Raw genomic sequence first — 19,447 nt, 5'->3', positions numbered from 1 at the left:
TGGGTTAGTTTTTTTATGAACTTATGAGACAAATTTCGAACAATATATTTTTTCCGTGCTATTTTACAAAATTAAAATATATACTTACGAAGGTAAAATAGTGCAGCGTGAACGGCAGAACATCGCAGAAGGACATTTTCACTTGTACTTTTTTGAGTATGCGGCTATAGGAAGCATCATAATTAAAAGATATATGTATAAAAGGTGCGCACGTAAAAAGTATGTAAAAAGTATGTGAAAAGTGCGTATGTAAAAAGCGCGTACGTAAAAAACGCGTATGTAAAAAGCGCGTATGTGAAAAGCGCTTATGTAATTTTGAATACATATGTAATATTTGTAAATGTATAATATAATATACAATATCTATTTCATCACTTCAATACTTCATTATTTAGCCTCAACATGGGTATAAGCTCTTTAAATAGCAAAAAATATTCTTATAAGGATGATACGCTTCTCCCCTCATTTTTGATTTGCTTGTTATATTTAAATGCCTTCAATGATACCAACGAACGCTTTGTTATTTTTTACGCAGTTTTCGAAAAAGTTAAATAAATACACGGAAAAGCTAAAAATTAAAAAAAAAAAAAAAAGCAAAAAAGCAGGAAAGGAAAACTTTTCGCAGTTTTAGCAGAATTGCCTTAAAAGATTAATTGTTTTAAAATTTAAAAAAAAAAAAAAAAAAAAAGGAGAAAAAAACAATAAAATGAAGTAAAATAAAATTAATAAATAAATAATAAATACATATATATATATATATATATATATGTATAAGTAAACATTTGCAAAATGAAATAAAGAAAATGAGCTTCCAAACTGAACCAATAAATAGAATTTAATAAAACGAAAAAACCTTGTTAAGTTAAACCCTTAATTTGAAAGAAAGGCTACTTCAAAACGTACATTGCTATGTATGTAGGTACGTTGTATGTATGTATACTCAATGCACTCCTATGCAATGGGAATTTTTAAAGTTATAGATCACCAAACACGAATAAGAAGATTATAAATTTTGAGGCGATGCCCCGTTTGTTTCTTATATAACTAGTCAACATTAAATTTAGTGTCATTAAAAAAAAAAAAAATAAGGAAAAATAGGGAGAAGGGAAAGGAATATATAACATTGTTTAGCATTTTTTACGAAAGTGCATTCTCCATGGGGTTGTTTTTTATATGTTTTAATATTCTTTTAATCTTGGAGGGAGAGGAAGAAGAATCAATGCGATATGATAGACAATAAAGATAAAACAATATATCGAAATGCACAAAAGTTGTTAACAAAACTACTTGGCAGCCTCATAAGGAGTAAAACTTCTTTGGGGAAAATTGTACAACCGAGTTGTAAGGGTTTAATAAGGTTTTATTTTGATGGAGCTTCATTTTTATGAGTTTTTTTTTTTTTTTTCTAAATTGATCCATTTGGAATCGATACATATTTCTCTCCTCGTTAAGGGTTCGATTAGAATTTTCAATTTTGTAGGTTCTCTGAAAACACTGTTATCTTTTCAACTTGAAAAGTACATGTTATGATGTTCCTGGCAACAATGTCTTATTCATGTCTGCATGACATATGTTTATGCATCCTTTGAATAAATCCATTGTACGATGGATAGAAGAACACCCTTCGCCCTCCTATAACATGTGTTCACTTGAAATTGAATTATATTAGATGTACATGTGTACTTTTAGGTATACTTATGCTTATGTGACTTTAAATGGTTACATAGTAATACGCATAAATAAAAATATTCCAAATATAGGCACTTACATGCATTTGGAAAATGACAAAAGAGGGAGACATTGATAAAAGTACGTAATGACAATTTTATTTTCTTTGCAAAGGGGAAAAAAATAAACAGATTATGCAGTTACAAGTAATCAATTAAGGTAATGGAAAAAAACAGAGGTAATGGTACATACGCCTTAAAGGATATGTACATAAGTTGTTTAAGTAAATTATGAATACATTTCTTTTAAACCGTTTGTTTGAGAAATGATGTTCTTTTTTTTTTTTTTTTTTTTTTTTTTTTTTGAACGATTGGGTATTGGTTTGGGTATATAACAATTTAGTAGTCCCAATCTAAAGCACGAATGTTACTGTTACTTTGGATGAATTAAAAAAGAAATTCTTATAATTCATTACTTGTTATAACTTTTTATAACTTTTTCTTACCTTTTTTTTTTTTTTTTTTTTATATTTATTTTATTCATTTATTTATATATTTATTTTTATTTTTTTATTATTTCCCACACAATGCGTATCAAATATGCACTTTGCGTGCATCATGTGAAAAGTGCGTAGCTGGTCATAAGAAAACGCTGGGTCGTTTTATTTGTGCTGATAAAGATGAGCGATTGTGCATTCACTTTATTTTATGCCTATAATATTCCCATGTCTTGGCGTTGCCATTTTTACTTTAAGAATTTTATGAAAGACAAAAAGGGTAGTAGAAAAGGGGTATGGAGGTGGGTATAACAAAACAAGTATAGCAAAAACAGTGTGCAAGTTAATACTTATAAAACTGCACGGACAATCTCTAGAACGAGCGAAAACGAGTCAAAACTGGAGAGAAGAATTACAAACAGTTGTTGACAGTTGTGAATAAATATAAATAGGTGCGAACACGCACATGCACACAAAGCAACATACTGTCTGTTTTTGCATAAATCTACGGCTATAAAAACATATGTCCCATATGCACATAAAAACGCTGTATGTATCCGTTATACATGTGTGTTACATTTTTTGAATAGATAAATTCATATTAAGGAGAATTCATGTTTTGATACAGTCACCCTTGTTACATGAAAAAATAAAATGAAGTTAGTACGAGGAATAATAATAACATATTTACTTTGCTATAACATAGAATTAAAAGCCAAGCAGATGAAGCGCAACTATTCTTTTTTAGGTAGATTGAGCAAATTAGAATCTATCTGGGAAGGAGGAACTCCTATCGAAGGATTTCACGTAAAGGTTTGAAGCACACATATACTGCTTACAGGCTATCCCAACATAAGCATGTGCGAGAATGCTCACACACGCATACTCATACGCATACACATACATATATATATGTACATATGCGCATATGAATATATATGCGTGCTTGCTCTGAATGGACAGATATCAGCTGTCCCATGCCTCTTACTTTTTGTCTGCCTTTCCTAAATTTGCATTGGCCCATTTGCATAGATATATGAATGAACACATGTGCGAAATCTACGAAGAGCGCTTCTTATGCACATATATTTTTTTTATTTTTTTTACTATTTTGTACTGTTTTTTTGTCATTTTTTACTATTTTTTATCATTTTTTATCATTTTTTATCATTTTTTATCATTTTATATCATTTTTTATCATTTTATATCATTTTTTATCATTTTATATCATTTTTTATCATTTTATATAATGTTTTTCATTTTATATCTTTTTTTAATCAGGACGACCCCGGAGAAGGGGAAATTTCCCAAGGGATGAACGAAACAAACAACGTTGTGGAGGGAGATGAACACCCCAATCTTAGATCGAGTAAGGAAAAGAAACACCCTTTTCAATTTGTTGGCATGAACAAATGTATATAATATGAGCATGAGCCATAGATCTGCATATGTACCTTTTTTTTAAACTAACCTTGTGACATTTTTGCCTATTTTGCTATAAAATGTTCGATCACGAAGTGTAATGGGTATGACACCTTATGGGTTTTCTCTTTTTTTTTTTTTTTTTAAGATTTTTCATTCATTCAGGGAAAAGGAAGGGAAGAAATAGAATTAGCCGAAAGAAAAAACAGTGAATGGAATAAAGAGAAGAATAATTCACTGAGTAATCACCAAAGAGAAATCAAATTTGTCCATGACAATACACATATAGCTACAGAAGAAATCATGAAAGAAGGAGAAAACTTTTACATTAATGGAGGAACAGCTGATTATGAATATAACAATGATGAAGAATTTTTTAAAGCTTTCCATACTAAGAAGGATAACAAAGAAATAATAATACACAGTCCATGTTTTGACATACAAGATGTAAATTCCTGTAGGAGTAATAAAAACTGTTTTTATGATAATCTATATCATACATGTTTTCAAAATTGCAAAATTCTAGATGAAAGTGAATGTTCAAAATACACCGAATGTAAGATCACGAACAATGGATGTGAAAATGAAGGTACATCAGAGCGTGATCAACTATTCATATATTTGAAATACATTCACATGTAACTATAAAAATGTTTTATAATGTAGTAGTTCTGAAAAAGGGTATTTTTTTTCCACTCAAATACATCTCTGTCTATTCATTCTTACTACTATATATGTGCATCCTAGAATTTATACAATTATGTTTTTCTTTTCTCATTTTTTCACTTTTTTTTTTCTATTTTCCGAATTCACATTTTTAAGGATATCTGAACATCCAAGTATTCGATGCAGATATTGGAAAAGACGTGCGTGCATGTGAGCTCTTCGATACAGAAGGTTCATGTTATATGATGGAAGAACTTTATAAAAATTTTGGAAATGAAAAAAAAACAAATTTTAACTGTGCATGGTTGTCATATAAACATGAATTCAAAAAGCACAAGGAAGATGGCATTGGGAAGGGTTACAAAAAGGAAAAAGAGAAAAAGAAAAATAATGAAATTATTAATGTTGCAGAAGCAGATACTCAAAATGGACATACTGATCATTTCAATTATCATGTGTTGAGAAATGATGGAATAAGAGACATTGGCAGGGATGAAAAATTTCTGTCTTTGCTGCAGATAAAATTAAATGAGAAAAAAAATAAAAAACAAAAAGATAGTAGTGTAGGAAAAAATAACAAAAATAAAAGTGCAAAGAAGGGGAATACAAATAGAGATGATGACAGTGATAACGAAGATGATGATAACCTAGATGAGATCGATGAAGAAGAAGACCTTGATATTAATAACATGAATGATGAGGAAGATCAAGAGAAGGGAGATGATCTTGATAACGATACAGAGGATGATAATGAAGATGATAATTTTCTGGAAAAGTCAGAGAAGAAGAAGGGTGGAAATAAGGGGAAGGGGAATAATCATCAAAACAATAGCATTGAAGGGAGCACTACTCTGGAGAAAAGTGAATCAGGACAAAGAAAACCAAAAGACGACGCGATAATTTACGAGGGAAAAGAAGACGTCACTGATCAAAGTGAAACATATGGTAACGTTGTTAAGGCAGATGATGAACAAGTACAACAGGAGAAGATAATACCAAGTCAAATGGAAATAGTGACTGAGAGTATTATTGATGACACGAATTCGATTGATAAACATAACAATAATGATGATAATAATGATGATAACAGTAATAGTAACAATAATAGAAGCAATAATAGTAACAGTAATAGTGAAACTGACTTTAGAACTGATAAAAATAATGAGCATATAAAAGATAACAGGGAAGGGTTCTTACCAGCTAAAAGAAACATGAGTAATGTTCAGAATGAGAAAGAAATATTAAGACATAATTTTAACAGTAACGATCAAGACGAACATAGCCAGGGCGAAAACTATGATGAATGGATACGTGTAGAAACACACATCTGTGCTAATTTAAATGAAAGGCCTAACCCTTCTACCCTGTTAGAAGGAGCACTAATAGCTGAAAAGGAGGCAGAATTGAGAAGCATTAAAAAAAAATATAAAGTGACAGATGATGAAATATGTGTTAAACCTTCAAATGAATTGCATGCTTCTTTTACTCCAAGCAAAAATTTTTATGTACTTGGGGAAAAAATTGAGTTTAAATGTCAAAATGGATATAAAATAGTTGGCACAACAAATGTAGGTGTATGTGTCGGTAGAAATACTATCATTCCAAACATAAGTTGCCAGTCCTTAAACGATTTTGATGATGTTCAAAAGGTGAATATACAGAAAATTGATAGTCTAATTAATTCATGCATTAGTCATGGTTTGTCTATGTTTGTCGTTTCCATCGTTTTGGTTGGTAGCTATTTCTTAGCCCTGTGAGACATGCATTTTGTAAAAGCATTTTTATGCGCATATTGTATGCATGTTCAATTGAATCTAATTCAACTATGTAGAAGTTGGGAATACTGTATCTACATCTACATATAGTGCAGCATACCCCAAAAATCTTCTCAATTTGTTAGAAGGGGAGCCATATTTTTAATAGTTAATCTTCGCGTATGTATGTACTTTGTGTTGTACCACATGCGTACACAAATTTTGTGTACTGGACTGGTTTCGTTCTGATACAAAAATTTCAAGGAAAAAAATTCCAGGATTACACCCACACGAATAAAAGGAATTTCCGTTTGTTCACGTGTACCAAAAGTGCAGTTTCTCTCTGTCCATCCGCGTCTCTATTCAAGCGTTAAGTAATTTTTTCTTTTCTTTTTTTCGAATTTTGATTTTGATTTTGATTCTGATTTTGATTTTTATATTTATTTTGATTTTTATTTTGATTTTGATTCTGATTTTGATTTTTATATTTATTTTGATTTTTATTTTTTTGTTTATTTTTATTTTTTTGTTTATTTTTATTTTTTTGTTTATGTTTGTAAGAACACAGGTTTGTTACACAACCTTATCAGCCTTGCCCATCATCGCAATGTTCCCATCACCCTGTGTGTTACATACCTTGCTAGTACCGTTCTGCGCACTGCGAATTCTGTTTTTTTTTTTTTTTTTTTTTTTTTTCTACATTCTCATAATTACATTTGCACATTTCATGGAACTGTTTTCGTTTTTAAAATTTTAAAAAATTTGTTGAACAGTTTTCCTTTTTTTTTATTTTTCGTTCATAATTAATTTAGATTTTCACTCATATATGTATCACTGTGATGGTATACCAACGTACTTTGTCCAACTTTGTCAATTTTACTGTGTTGATACAGTTCACTGATCTTTGTTAATTTCACTATACCCCCAAGCTACACTCTCTCTGTTCTAACATTTTGAAATTAAACGTGTAAAGTACTACATACAAAGAAATCTATCCCATGCAGAATGGTAAAAAAAAATGTTTCTTCTGAATATAGTTCATTAGTTTCCGATTATTTTAGGATGAAACAAATAAATGATAATCCCTAGATCGATCCACGTAAGAAATGGAGTCGATGGGATTAAATAAGACAATGTATATTCTAACAAATGGTATTAAGTAACTTAATCTCGACATTTCTAAAAGGTGTGCGTGTGTGCATAGAGGTGAATGGAAGTACAATACTGCCATATATAATATCCTCTTGATATATGTACACAGGTTAGAAGTTATAAATATATTATGTACTTCTTATAGATCACTCTTTGTATTTATATTCTCCATTTTCGAATAAGAAAATTTATCCTATTACTCATTAAGTTCTTTTTTCATCAAGAAATGGGAACTTATTTTCGATTTTAGTTCCCAATGTTATGGATCCTTTTTTGACTTGTTCTTCTTTGAGCTCAACTTTATAATTTCCTGTGTTGTTATTATAAACTGCTTGAATGATATTGTTCTTAATAAAATCATTGGCTTCAATTAATTGTTGTTTTATATCCTTTTCTTCTTTAGTTTTTAGTTGTTCTCTTATCATATTTTTCACTCCATTTAGAACGCTCATCTTGGCCTCTACATCAGCATTGAAGGTTTTATTGCAGGATTGTATGACCTGTCTGTAGAGGAATTTGCATGAACTGTACATTTTTTTTTTTTTGTCTTATGTGTTTTTTTGCTGAAAGAAAATTTTCGATTTGAAGTTTGTGTCCATTCAGTGTTGTACGCACAGTTTTGTGTGTATAAATATGATTATGCATGTATTTTTTTTTTTTTTTTTATTTTAACTTCGACAATGCCTTAACTTTCTTGATTTAAATAAATACATTTTTCTATAAAATTGAGCAACGGAGAGGAAGATATAATCTTTTTGTTTGCATTATCACCCCCTTCGTTGAACGCTTCTTTGTAAATACATTTAGTCCATAATGTGGAACAAATTTTCTTTTTTTTTTTTATTGCATGTTAATATTTCTTTGAAATAATAGTGACTTAAAATTTTCTTTGAATGTTACCCATTTCTCTCACCGTTTTGTAGACCTGTTCTACATTTAAATCCCTATGTCTCCTATGTACCATTTGGAAGTGGACATATACATAAATATATATATATATATATATATATATGATATTTTGAATTGCATAAGTGTATTACCTTTTCATGTTTATTTATTATTATTTTTTTCTTTTTTTCAAAACAGTTATTTCTATTTTTTCACCTGTCTGTGGTGTCAATATGAGATCACGTAAAATCGATTAACTTGACAGTTAAGTAATTGTATAAGTATCTGTGCTTGTTATATATGTTCATGGATGCACACAATTATAAACCAAAAATTTGACACTAAATTCTTATCATTTGTCCCTATTCTGAGCTTATTATTATTCGTTTCTTTAACTTTTAAAAGCCTTTTTTGTAATGTGTTAATATAAATATGGAGTGTTCACATCGTTATGTAGAGATCGCATTGGTATGCAGATTTCATATCGATGATGAATTTTTTTTTATTCTATTTTTTTTTCCAGAACTTACGGTTCCGGACGAACAGCTTCTAAGATGAAGAGATTTTCAACTTTTTTATATACAAATATAACTTGCTATAGCAGTTTTAAAATTGATTAAATTATTAAATATAACATGAAGATGTTGGTATTTCTTATCAACTTGATAAAAATTGAAGGAGAATAAGTTGATGTTAATATATTCCCTAATAATTATACGAATTCAGCATCCGTTTATATCATACATAAGGCTATCTCATAAAGTGCCAGAACAAGAAATCCTCTTTTGCACTATCTGCTTTTGATGTTAAAATTTTTTCCGTTTTGCTTTTATTAAATATGTATTTACTATTGTTAAAAATTATTAGTCCATATTGCGAAAAGGTGCCATTTGCCAAATTAGTTATTTTTGCAGTTTATTTCCAGAAATAAACATTTATGGAACTTAAAAAAATAAAATAAAAATAATAAATTATATTTTCTCGTAAATTGCGGAATTCATTAATTTTTTTTTTTTTTTTTTTTTTCCTTTTATTGTTCAACGAGAATATGATGTTTAAAAGGTTCCCAACTAATAGCTTTATATACATATCTTTTTAAGAGTAAATTAAGAGTTGTCAATTTTTGTGTGTAGATATTATGTTGACTTTTAAAATAGCGCAGTTTAGCGGTCTTCAAGGTATATATTTGAGAGTGTTAGTTTTATGTTTAAAAAGTAAAGAGTATAGGAATTACAAATTCATCTTTTCACCAATCAAGCTTATTAATCTAGGTATTTACACATGTGTGTGCATGTAAAACACGCTCGCGCGAAAACAACTGGGTACACATGTTTTCACGTTAACATAGTATATCCACACAATAAGACGTAGTTCATTTGTGATAACATATGTGTTAAGTATATATGTACACCTTCTACACATATATTTTTTTTTTTTTTTTTTTTTTTTTTTTTTTTTGGGTTTTTTTTTAATTTTTCAACTTTTTTCGTTTTTCATTTTTTTTTTTTTACCTTACCCAAAACAAAATTCCTTTCGAGGGGGACGCAAAAAATTTGGGAAAAAATTTTACCCCCTTTTGTTTCAAAAAAAAGGAAATTTTTTCCCTCCTATTTGTATTATTTTTTTTCACCATTTTTTTTTTTTTTTTTTTTTTTTTTTTTTTTTTTTTTTTGTGGTGTTTCTTTCGAATTAGTCAACTGTTTACGTTTTGCATGTTTTGTTTGATACCTTACCCATACGACATTGCTTTCGAGGGGTACGTATGGAAATGTGTTTGTCCATTTGGTCTTATGTGTAAATGTACTTGTTAAATACTCTGAATGCTCATTTATTCATTTGCTTTTTGCTCATGTATAGAAGATTTTACATAAAGGTTAAGAATAATGGAAATTTACTATTACACGTTCGTGTATTGACAAATGTTTAAAGTGGAAGGTGAACATAACGTATTTTTTTTTTTTTTTTTTTTTTTTAATGATATACATGTAGAGGGCTCTTCCCCCTCGCTTCTAAAAAAAAAAAAAAAATCAGCTGATGGAGATGTTTATTTTTGAATAAATGGACAAGGCATGCACCATTAGCAATATGATTAATCGATATTTTGCGTACACATTCGTTATCATTAAAAAGAAAAAATTTTCCTCAAATGCGATGAGAATGTAGGTCCAACACTGATTAAAAATCCAAATGTATGTACTTCCTTACTTATGTGTGCATATGAACTCGAACGTATTATATACATGTACAATAATACATTTGTGTGCAGATGTTTCTGGAAACTTTTGTATCAACTTTCATATCTTTTCTTTTTTGTGCGCACAACAGTCACTTATTATTTTTAAAAGGGAGGAAAAAACGTAGCCTATTAAGTAACACAAAATAATGCTTATTTTTAACCACAAGAGTTTATACAATCTATTTGCTTTTTTACAAAAATAGCAACATTTTTGTAGAACACCTTTTTTTTTTTTTTTTCTTTCTTTCTTTTCATTTTTACGTAACGCGATAAATGCCAATATTTAAAAAAAAAAAAAAAAAAAAAAAAGTAGAAGAAAAAGTGTAAGCTAACAAAAAGAGAAAGAAAAAAACAAGAAAAAATGATCTCGCTTTAAATTAAACTAAATGACTATGTGCGCATCAGTTGTTGAGTTAAAAAATAAGTACGCAACATTATTTTTACAACTGCGTCACGCATGCATATACATTTTTATGTTTTGCCATTTCTCCTTTTAAGAACTGTGGTTTCGAGCCACAAGTTATTTTTCTCCTGTATGTTGATAAATTTCTCTGTAAGACAGTTTTATCCTATTCTGCTTTGATTTCGTTTATTTTTTCCCGCTCGTCTGATCTTCTTTTCCTCTATGACCATTCGGGCATTTTATTCCGCAACCCAGTTGAAAAAAAAAATAAATAAAACAAAAAATAAAAAGAAAAAAAAAGAAAACAGAACAAAACAGGATAAAACAAAACAAAACAGAATAAAATAAAACAAAATAAAGCAAAACAAAACAAAACAAAATAACGAATAAAAATATCAACCTTTTGCAGAATTTTTGCTGGTTAAAATAAAGAGATCTGCACAGGTGTGTAGCTACATATGTGCATATACGTGTACATATATACATACGTGCATATGCACTTGTACGTGTCATAATTTTTGGCGAAAACGAGAAGACAAGGTATATTTCATTATTCATGTGATTTTTACAGGCATGCACATGATTTTCAACCGAACCAAGCCTTATAGCCAATTGAATAAACATTTGTGCAGACACAGTTATAACGCATCCTAGTTTCCAAAAAAGGTGTTATCACGCCAACATGTTTTGTATACTCGCACATATATACGCATATATAAAAATATGTAAAAGTATGTAAAAATATGAAAAAATGTGTAAAAATGTGTAAAAATATGTAAAAATATGTAAAAATGTGTAAAAATATGTAAGAATGTGTAAAAATTTGTAAAAATTTGTAAAAATACATAAATATATACAAAAATATACATATATATGCATGCATATTTTGCCCGTTTATCGGAAAAGGGGAAATGTTGATGCTATCGCTTCGTGTGAATCCACACAGACACACCATTGTCCACACTGATTAATTGGAAATAACATTTTGATAATTTCCACATAATTAAGATATTTTCTCTTAAATGAATTCTGCTAATGATGCCATATTTTATGGCGATAACAATTCAGTACACCACAACAACATATGCGAAAATGCTCCTGAGAAGGTCATAAAAAATGGGAACACATCAAACGATTATATAATGAGCAATGATGGTATAAATGAAGGAGTTTATTTTTCTGTGGAGCGTGGAGAAAATGGAACTGCGAATGCGACACATGTGCATGCACCATTTCATCAGCACATGACTCACAACCAACAGGTAATAGCAACCCGTGGGGAGAGAAGAATAAAAGAGTATAGCAAATCGGAACGTGATAAATACGAGAAAATAGAAGAAATAGAAAGATATCTGAATATTAACAACGCAACGAACGTATGTTCCTTGAGAATAAAATTATGGGAAGCCCTAATGTTATATGTGAACAATATAAATGCAGAACTGATCTATTTTATTATAAACTGTTTAATGGAAGTAGAAGTTTACTGGGGAGAAGAAGCAACGAATAATTTACAAGATATTTTAAATTTAATTAATGATAAAAAATATAAAGAAGTTTCGAATAAAATTGGAGAAACATTATCGAGTTTATCAGTAACAACTGGAAAAGGAACAGAAGAAAATCCATTTTTTTACACATTAATAGTTTCCTCTAGGAGAGATGAAAATAGTAATAATTATAACTCAGATTTAGCATGTGAATTAAATAAAATATTACAGTATGAACAAAATAGATTATCAAATCAAAACAATAACAAAAAATTAGAATATAAAATTATTGAGGTAAGTAATGCGAAAGAGGCCTTATTAGCTTGCTTAATAAATTCACAAATATTATCGGTTGTTCTGGTTGATAATTTAACTACTGATGAAGAATACAAAAGGGAAAAAATTGAATTTTACAATTTTAATGAGGAAAATTCAATTAGTAACAAATGTGGAAACCCGTCTCACATGCTAAATTGCTCTATGGTAAATAATAATAGTCAAATGAAGGGCCCCTTGACACATAACATGCATAATTCCTCACCCTTCAGCAGTAAAGATGCCATGAGGAATATGATTCTCTCGAATTATCTAATCAATAACGGTAATAATAGCAGTATTGCTAATAATAACCACAACAACAGCAGCAGTACAAATATGAATGAACATAAAAAAGGAAATAATTTTTTTTTAAAAGATTACAAATTTGATATAGGAAATTTCGTTTTGGGATATGAACAACTAGTGGCTGCACCATTAGAAAAAATGAAGAAAGGGTTCAATAGCTTAGTCATATTAATTAAAAGTATTGCATATATTAGAAGTTCTGTTGATATTTTTTGTGTTTGTACATCTATCACGTTGGATAAATTACAATCGGTTAATAATAAAATAATTCGTATATTTACAACACATGATGATCATAGCGATTTACATGAATCTATCCTCGATGGAGTAAAAAAAAAAATAAAAACTCCATTTTTCAATGCCTTAAAAGCATATGCTGAAAGACCCATTGGTGTATTTCATGCTTTGGCTATTAGCAAAGGGAATAGTGTAAGAAGAAGCAGATGGATACAATCACTTCTCGATTTTTATGGTGTAAATTTGTTCAAAGCTGAATCTAGTGCTACGTGTGGAGGATTAGATTCTCTTTTGGATCCACATGGTTCACTGAAAGAAGCACAAATAATGGCTGCAAGAGCATATGGTAGTAAGTACTGTTTTTTTGTTACTAATGGAACATCAAGTTCAAATAAAATAGTTATGCAAGCATTGGTAAAACCTGGTGATGTGATATTAGTGGATAGAGCATGTCACAAGTCACATCATTATGGATTTGTTTTATGTCAAGCTTTACCATGTTATTTAGATCCATACCCTGTGTCTAGATATGGAATATATGGTGCAGTACCGATATACGTAATTAAAAAGACGTTATTAGAATATCGAAATAGCAACAAATTACACTTAGTTAAATTAATAATTTTAACAAATTGTACTTTTGATGGAATTGTATACAATGTCAAAAGAGTAATAGAAGAATGCTTGGCTATAAAACCTGACTTGATTTTCTTATTCGATGAAGCATGGTTTGCTTATGCATGTTTTCATCCCATACTAAAATTCAGAACAGCTATGGCAGTTGCTGATAAAATGAGAAACAAAGAACAGAAAAAAATTTACTACAAAGTTCATAAGAAGTTGTTAAAAAAATTTGGGAATGTGAAAAGCTTAGACGTAGTTCCAGCAGAAAAATTACTTAAAACTAGGTTATATCCCAATCCCTCTGAATACAAAGTGAGGGTTTATGCTACACAATCAATTCACAAATCTCTCACATCTCTGAGGCAAGGAAGTGTTATACTTATAAGTGATGATAATTTTGAATCTCATGCTTATACACCGTTTAAGGAAGCTTACTACACCCATATGTCAACATCTCCAAATTATCAAATTCTAGCAACGTTAGATGCAGGAAGAGCTCAAATGGAATTAGAAGGATATAGTTTAGTTGAGAAACAAGTAGAAGCAGCTTTTTTGATTAGAAAGGAATTAAGTGAAGATCCTATGATTTCAAGATATTTTAGAATTTTAAATGCTGAGGATTTAATACCAGATAGATTGAGACAATGCCATAATTTATATATGAAAAGGAAAAAAAAGTTTTTGAAAGAGCATTATTCCTCAGATTCAAAATATAGTGGCAACATGACATATTCTTGTACGTCTAAAAATCAAGGAAAAACTAGCATCACAGAATATCCTCCCCCACATGAGAAGAGAAGTGTAATTAAATATGAGGATCCAATTCAGAGTAGTAACATCTCTTCTCATGAATGTGCAAATGATGTAAATGGATGTACAAATCATTTTTCTCATAATTCTTTTGTACTAGGAGATTCTCCAAATAACACTATCCTATCATCAAATGGAAATAATAACAGTATGGCGGAAACTTGTGCCGTTAATTACAGAGGACATAACTATGGCCCATACTATGCACACCATGGAAAATTGGAGAAGGGTATAGATGCAGCTGAGAAAAGTAGCTATAGTAAGGTTTACAGTGAGTGTTGTTTCCAAAGGAAGGGTATCAAATTATACAAACGAAAAGACGGAAGAAATAGCCGGATGGGTAGAGATGAGCGAAGTGGTATTAGCACACGAACTGGTAAAGAGGAGAACTCAGAAACACAAGAAGGCAGCAATAATGAGAGTATATTGAACAGCGATGAAAATGAAAATGTAAATTTTTTTTTACATAAGAATAAAAAAAATTATAGCAGTTCATCATTTTCAACAGGTGTGAAAAATTTTTTAGAATATTTTGAATGCTCATGGTTGAGTGAAGATGAATTTGTGTTAGACCCTACAAGGATTACATTATTTACTGGATATTCTGGAATAGACGGAGATACATTTAAAGTAAAGTGGTTGATGGATAAATATGGAATACAGATAAATAAGACATCTATTAATAGTGTCTTATTTCAAACGAATATAGGAACAACCGGTTCATCGTGCTTATTTTTAAAAAGTTGTTTATCATTAATATCTCAAGAACTGGATCAGAAGAAGAGTTTATTTAATGAAAGAGATTTAAATCAGTTTAATGATAATGTGTACAATTTAGTATCAAATTATATTGATTTATCTGAGTTTAGTGAATTTCATCCATTATTCAAAAAAAGATATGTTGATTCGAGAATATTTAATAAGGAAGGGGATTTGCGAATGGCTTTTTACTTAGCTTATGAAGAAGATTATGTAGAATATATTTTAATGAATGATTTGAAAGATCGAATTAGAAACCATGAAATTATTGTATCAGCAAGTTTTATCATTCCATATCCTCCTGGTTTCCCTGTTTTAGTACCAGGACAGTTAGTAAGCCAAGAAATAGTTGATTACCTTTCAGGTCTAAGTGTTAAAGAAATACACGGTTATGATGAAAATGTTGGTTTTAGATGCTTCTACAATTTTATATTAGAGTATTTTTACAATCTTGTAACTTCAGATCCGTATGGGTATTATCATAAAATAGACAAGAAAATTTACGATAAAATGAAGCACCTTAATTTGAGTAAAAGAAGAAATACCTACAACAGTGCATACCATTTGTACATCTATGATAATGAAACAAACAAAATGAAAAAAGTATATGTATGCATTGGAAATCTTTCTACTGAGAATAATACAGCCGTTAGTGACACATACGAGGATGTTACGCAGTTTAACAATTTGAGAACTGATAAACCCAAGGGTACTAATCATTTCATTGGTGCGTATGAAAATATGAAGAACAATTCTCAGTCTGTCATCCCTACCATTCCAACCATTACGAACATATACACAATGAATGAAAGTGGTGGAAAAGGTACTAATGGCAGTGCAAAATACATCAATGAACGTATCGTCATAAGGGACACTGATTGTATGTCTAATAGCGGATGTGTTAGCAACTGTACAAAAAGAGAAAGCAGAGAAGGGGAACTGCAAGATCTGAGTGGCGAAAATGTAGGTATCAACGATTCTGTTAGTTTGAACATTATGGACAAGAGTTTCTCAAAAAGGAATTTCATCAAATGTGGCTCCAAAAAAACACGCACGAAGGAATTATTATACAATGAGAAGAGACAGCTACACATGCATTATCACATTTCGAACGATATGTTGAAACAAGATGAGAGGAATTCTTTTAGGAGAAATATAAAAGAAAATATCTTAAATGTACAGGGAGGCAAAGATCATTGTTTTGGTGAAATTGAGAAGAATTTGGAAAATTATCAATATCAAGGAGATGGATTTTCCCAAGTTTTTTCCAAATTGAACAAGGATAAGAAATGCAAAGGATGTAATCATGGGAAGATGGAAAAAACCCGTCAAGCGAAAAATAGGAATTGCAAGAACCGAATCGATTATAAAACCTGCAAGGTGGAAGATACAAATAGTTGCACAAATGATGAATATAACAAAGACTACAAGCATAGAGCAGATAAAAACCACACCATAAGGAGTGGAAATAATAACATTCTTCAGAAGAGGAAGAAAAAAATTGGGGGAAAAAAAACATTGGGGTCTGATTTAGCAGATGCGTCTACGGGTAATGTGGGCATTCACAGTGTTGATAATGGAGCTGATGATGGAGATAGCAACAATGATGCTGACAATGATGATGATGGAGATTATGCTGATAATGATGATGGTGGAGATAATGCTGATAATGATGATGGTGGAGATAATGCTGATAATGATGATGGTGGAGATAATGCTGATAATGATGATGATGGCTATGCTGATAGCGATGATGATGGCTATGCTGATAGCGATGATGATGACATCGTTAAGACTACATCAAATGAAGGGCACCAATACAATTGTGCAGTGAAGACGATCAAGGGTAGTAGGAGACCTGAAAATAAAGTAAAAAATTTCGGAAAAATGAACATGGTAGTAGGAATAGTAAATGGACGCTATAATGCGAAGAATAAAGAGGAGAGAAGGGGCACAGAGGAAAAGCCAAAATATAATGACACGGATGATAGTAACAGCATACAGAGTGGTCTAAGCATAAAAACACACAACAATGTGAATTACATATCGTATACCAATTCCATGAAGAAGACAACAAAATGTAAAGGAAATTACGATGGGAGATATACTAAGAATATGTACAAGTTCATTCCAAAACTTAGGCAATCGAACCCTGTTATGTGTAACAAGATAAAGAAGAGTGGGTTAGTGATGCAGAGGAAGCGCTTATCAAATATAAACTATTGGCATAGACAAGTTAGTTATAAGGGCAATAGGGATGGTTCTGTATATAACTCTGATGCTAGGAGGAAGAACAACAACAACAAAAAAAACGGAAAAAACAAAAACAACAATAATGAACTGGATTGTGCAAGAGAAGGCGAAAAACAGTGGTGTAGAAGAAATACCGTTGAGAAAAACATCCCCATTACAGGCAATATTAGCCTTAACACTAAAAGAGAGGATCTCATTGAAAATGTCAGCGCTAACGAGAATGGAAATGAGGAAGCACGAAACTGTGTTAATCGGAGTAATATAATATTTTTGGATAAGTGTCTAAAAGGAGATATAGTAAAAAGAGGAGGTTCGCAGAGTCGCTCAAATGGAAATGATTCTGTTGATCAAGGTGGATATGAAAAGGTTGATTACAATGCTAATTATTATTTCGGGAAAAATACAAAAATGAATGTTGAAGAGGTTTATAAAATGAAGGATTTTATCAGTCCTAACGAATCCCAGAGGAATGATTTAAGTTCTGAAACCCTTTTGAAAAATGAGATATATACGAATAAGAGAGGTATAGATATTGTTAATGTTCAAATGGGTGGAAATAGCTACACAAAGGACACAATGTCTTCTGAGATACATTTTCATAGGAGCAGTGAAAACAAGAGTTCAGATGATAACATCAGCAATAGTGGAAGGAGAAGGGGTCTAGGTATCATTGTACCTACGCATTTGAGTGGAAATCATGATCTCAATAATGAGAACCTGAACAGTCAGGTAAAAAATGAAATAGCTTTTTGTGGAAATGAGTTTCATTATGATGAAAATGAGTTGAAAATGAACTCTGGAGCTAGAGAAAATAACGAAATCGATAAAAACGCCATAAGGAAACTAAATTCACTGAATAACAATAGCTACATAAATAATCTCATAACGAATGTGGATGATGATACCTTTATTCATAAAGAGGGAAATTTTTTCCTTGAGTGTGCCTTAACGAATTCGGAAATGAATGGCAGTTCCTTTGAAATGGAAATGTCCCTGAATAATGTGTACTATAATGGAGGGGAGGGGTCCAAGCATCCCCCGAGCTACGATAGAGAATAGAGCAATTTTTAGTACACACATTTCATTTGTGTACTGTGTTGTAGTAATGCCACTATGTATATTATGCTAGTGTGTGAGAACGCAAGTGCGGTCTATTTTTACATGTGCTTCGAATTGGAGGATATGAAAAATCCATTCGGTATTGGGAAGCAAGGCAAAAATGTGCAGAAAATGTAAGAAAAATGGGCATAAAACTGTGAAGAAAATTTTGTGATGACAGGAACTTGTGAATAGTGTTTACTTTACAATGTTGAATCCAACTCAGCCGTATGGATATGTTGTAAGGAGCAAGTTGAATTAGCAAATGTTGAAGAATATATATTCGCCAGCACAATTAGCACAACGAAGATGTATTAACAGAAGTTGCACACGGGAACTAGATTTCTCGTATGTTTTTGCGAATGTGAAAAGCGAGTTCCATAGAAGGAAAGTTTCCTATGGAAAGCTAATCTAATCGTTGTTCTATTTGTTTTATATACGTTTTAGATGGTGCAAAATATGCATGCATATATTTTTTCTGTATTTAAGAAAGGTAACTGTTGCATTTACATACATATATTTGTGCCTATATATTTTATGATATACGCAGAAGCATTATAGTCTCTCCTCATTTGTAACGAAAAAAAATAAAAAAAGGAATTTCAAAAAAGGAATTTGAAAAAACGTATTCCAAAAAACATATTTGAAAAAACGTATTTAAAAAAACGCATTTGAAAAAACACATTTGAAAAAACACATTTGAAAAAACGTATTTGAAAAAACGTATTTGAAAAAACACATTTGAAAAAACACATTTAAAAAAACACATTTGAAAAAACACATTTGAAAAAACACATTTGAAAAAACACATTTGAAAAAACACATTTTCGTCCTTTTGGCATTTTATAAAGTTTTTCCATTTTTTGT

The 19,447-nt window shown here is 30.5% G+C and overlaps 3 protein-coding genes across 3 annotated transcripts; 2 read left to right on the top strand and 1 right to left on the bottom strand.

The window, feature by feature from the left end:
* Positions 1 to 2,818: 2,818 nt before the first annotated feature.
* On the top strand, positions 2,819 to 6,009 carry PGO_030390 (apical sushi protein; the record flags this gene model as incomplete). Its single annotated transcript, XM_028686027.1, has 4 exons — positions 2,819 to 2,977; positions 3,446 to 3,533; positions 3,735 to 4,175; positions 4,409 to 6,009. 4 exons carry the CDS (start codon positions 2,819 to 2,821, stop codon positions 6,007 to 6,009), a joined length of 2,289 nt encoding a protein of 762 aa, XP_028541828.1.
* A 1,352-nt stretch (positions 6,010 to 7,361) lies between these two features.
* On the bottom strand, positions 7,362 to 7,691 carry PGO_030380 (hypothetical protein, conserved; the record flags this gene model as incomplete). The annotated part of the gene is made up of 1 exon (XM_028686026.1): positions 7,362 to 7,691. The coding sequence occupies one exon, from the start codon at positions 7,689 to 7,691 to the stop codon at positions 7,362 to 7,364; it is 330 nt and encodes a 109-aa protein (XP_028541827.1).
* Positions 7,692 to 11,707: 4,016 nt separating this feature from the next.
* PGO_030370 (lysine decarboxylase) lies at positions 11,708 to 18,541 on the top strand (the record flags this gene model as incomplete). The annotated part of the gene is made up of 1 exon (XM_028686025.1): positions 11,708 to 18,541. The coding sequence occupies one exon, from the start codon at positions 11,708 to 11,710 to the stop codon at positions 18,539 to 18,541; it is 6,834 nt and encodes a 2,277-aa protein (XP_028541826.1).
* Between the last annotated feature and the right edge of the window lie 906 nt (positions 18,542 to 19,447).

Source organism: Plasmodium gonderi (genome assembly GCF_002157705.1).
Source record: "Plasmodium gonderi DNA, contig: Chr03, whole genome shotgun sequence".
Classification (NCBI taxonomy): Eukaryota; Apicomplexa; class Aconoidasida; order Haemosporida; family Plasmodiidae; genus Plasmodium; species Plasmodium gonderi.
This window is presented reverse-complemented; position numbering and strand designations above follow the sequence as displayed.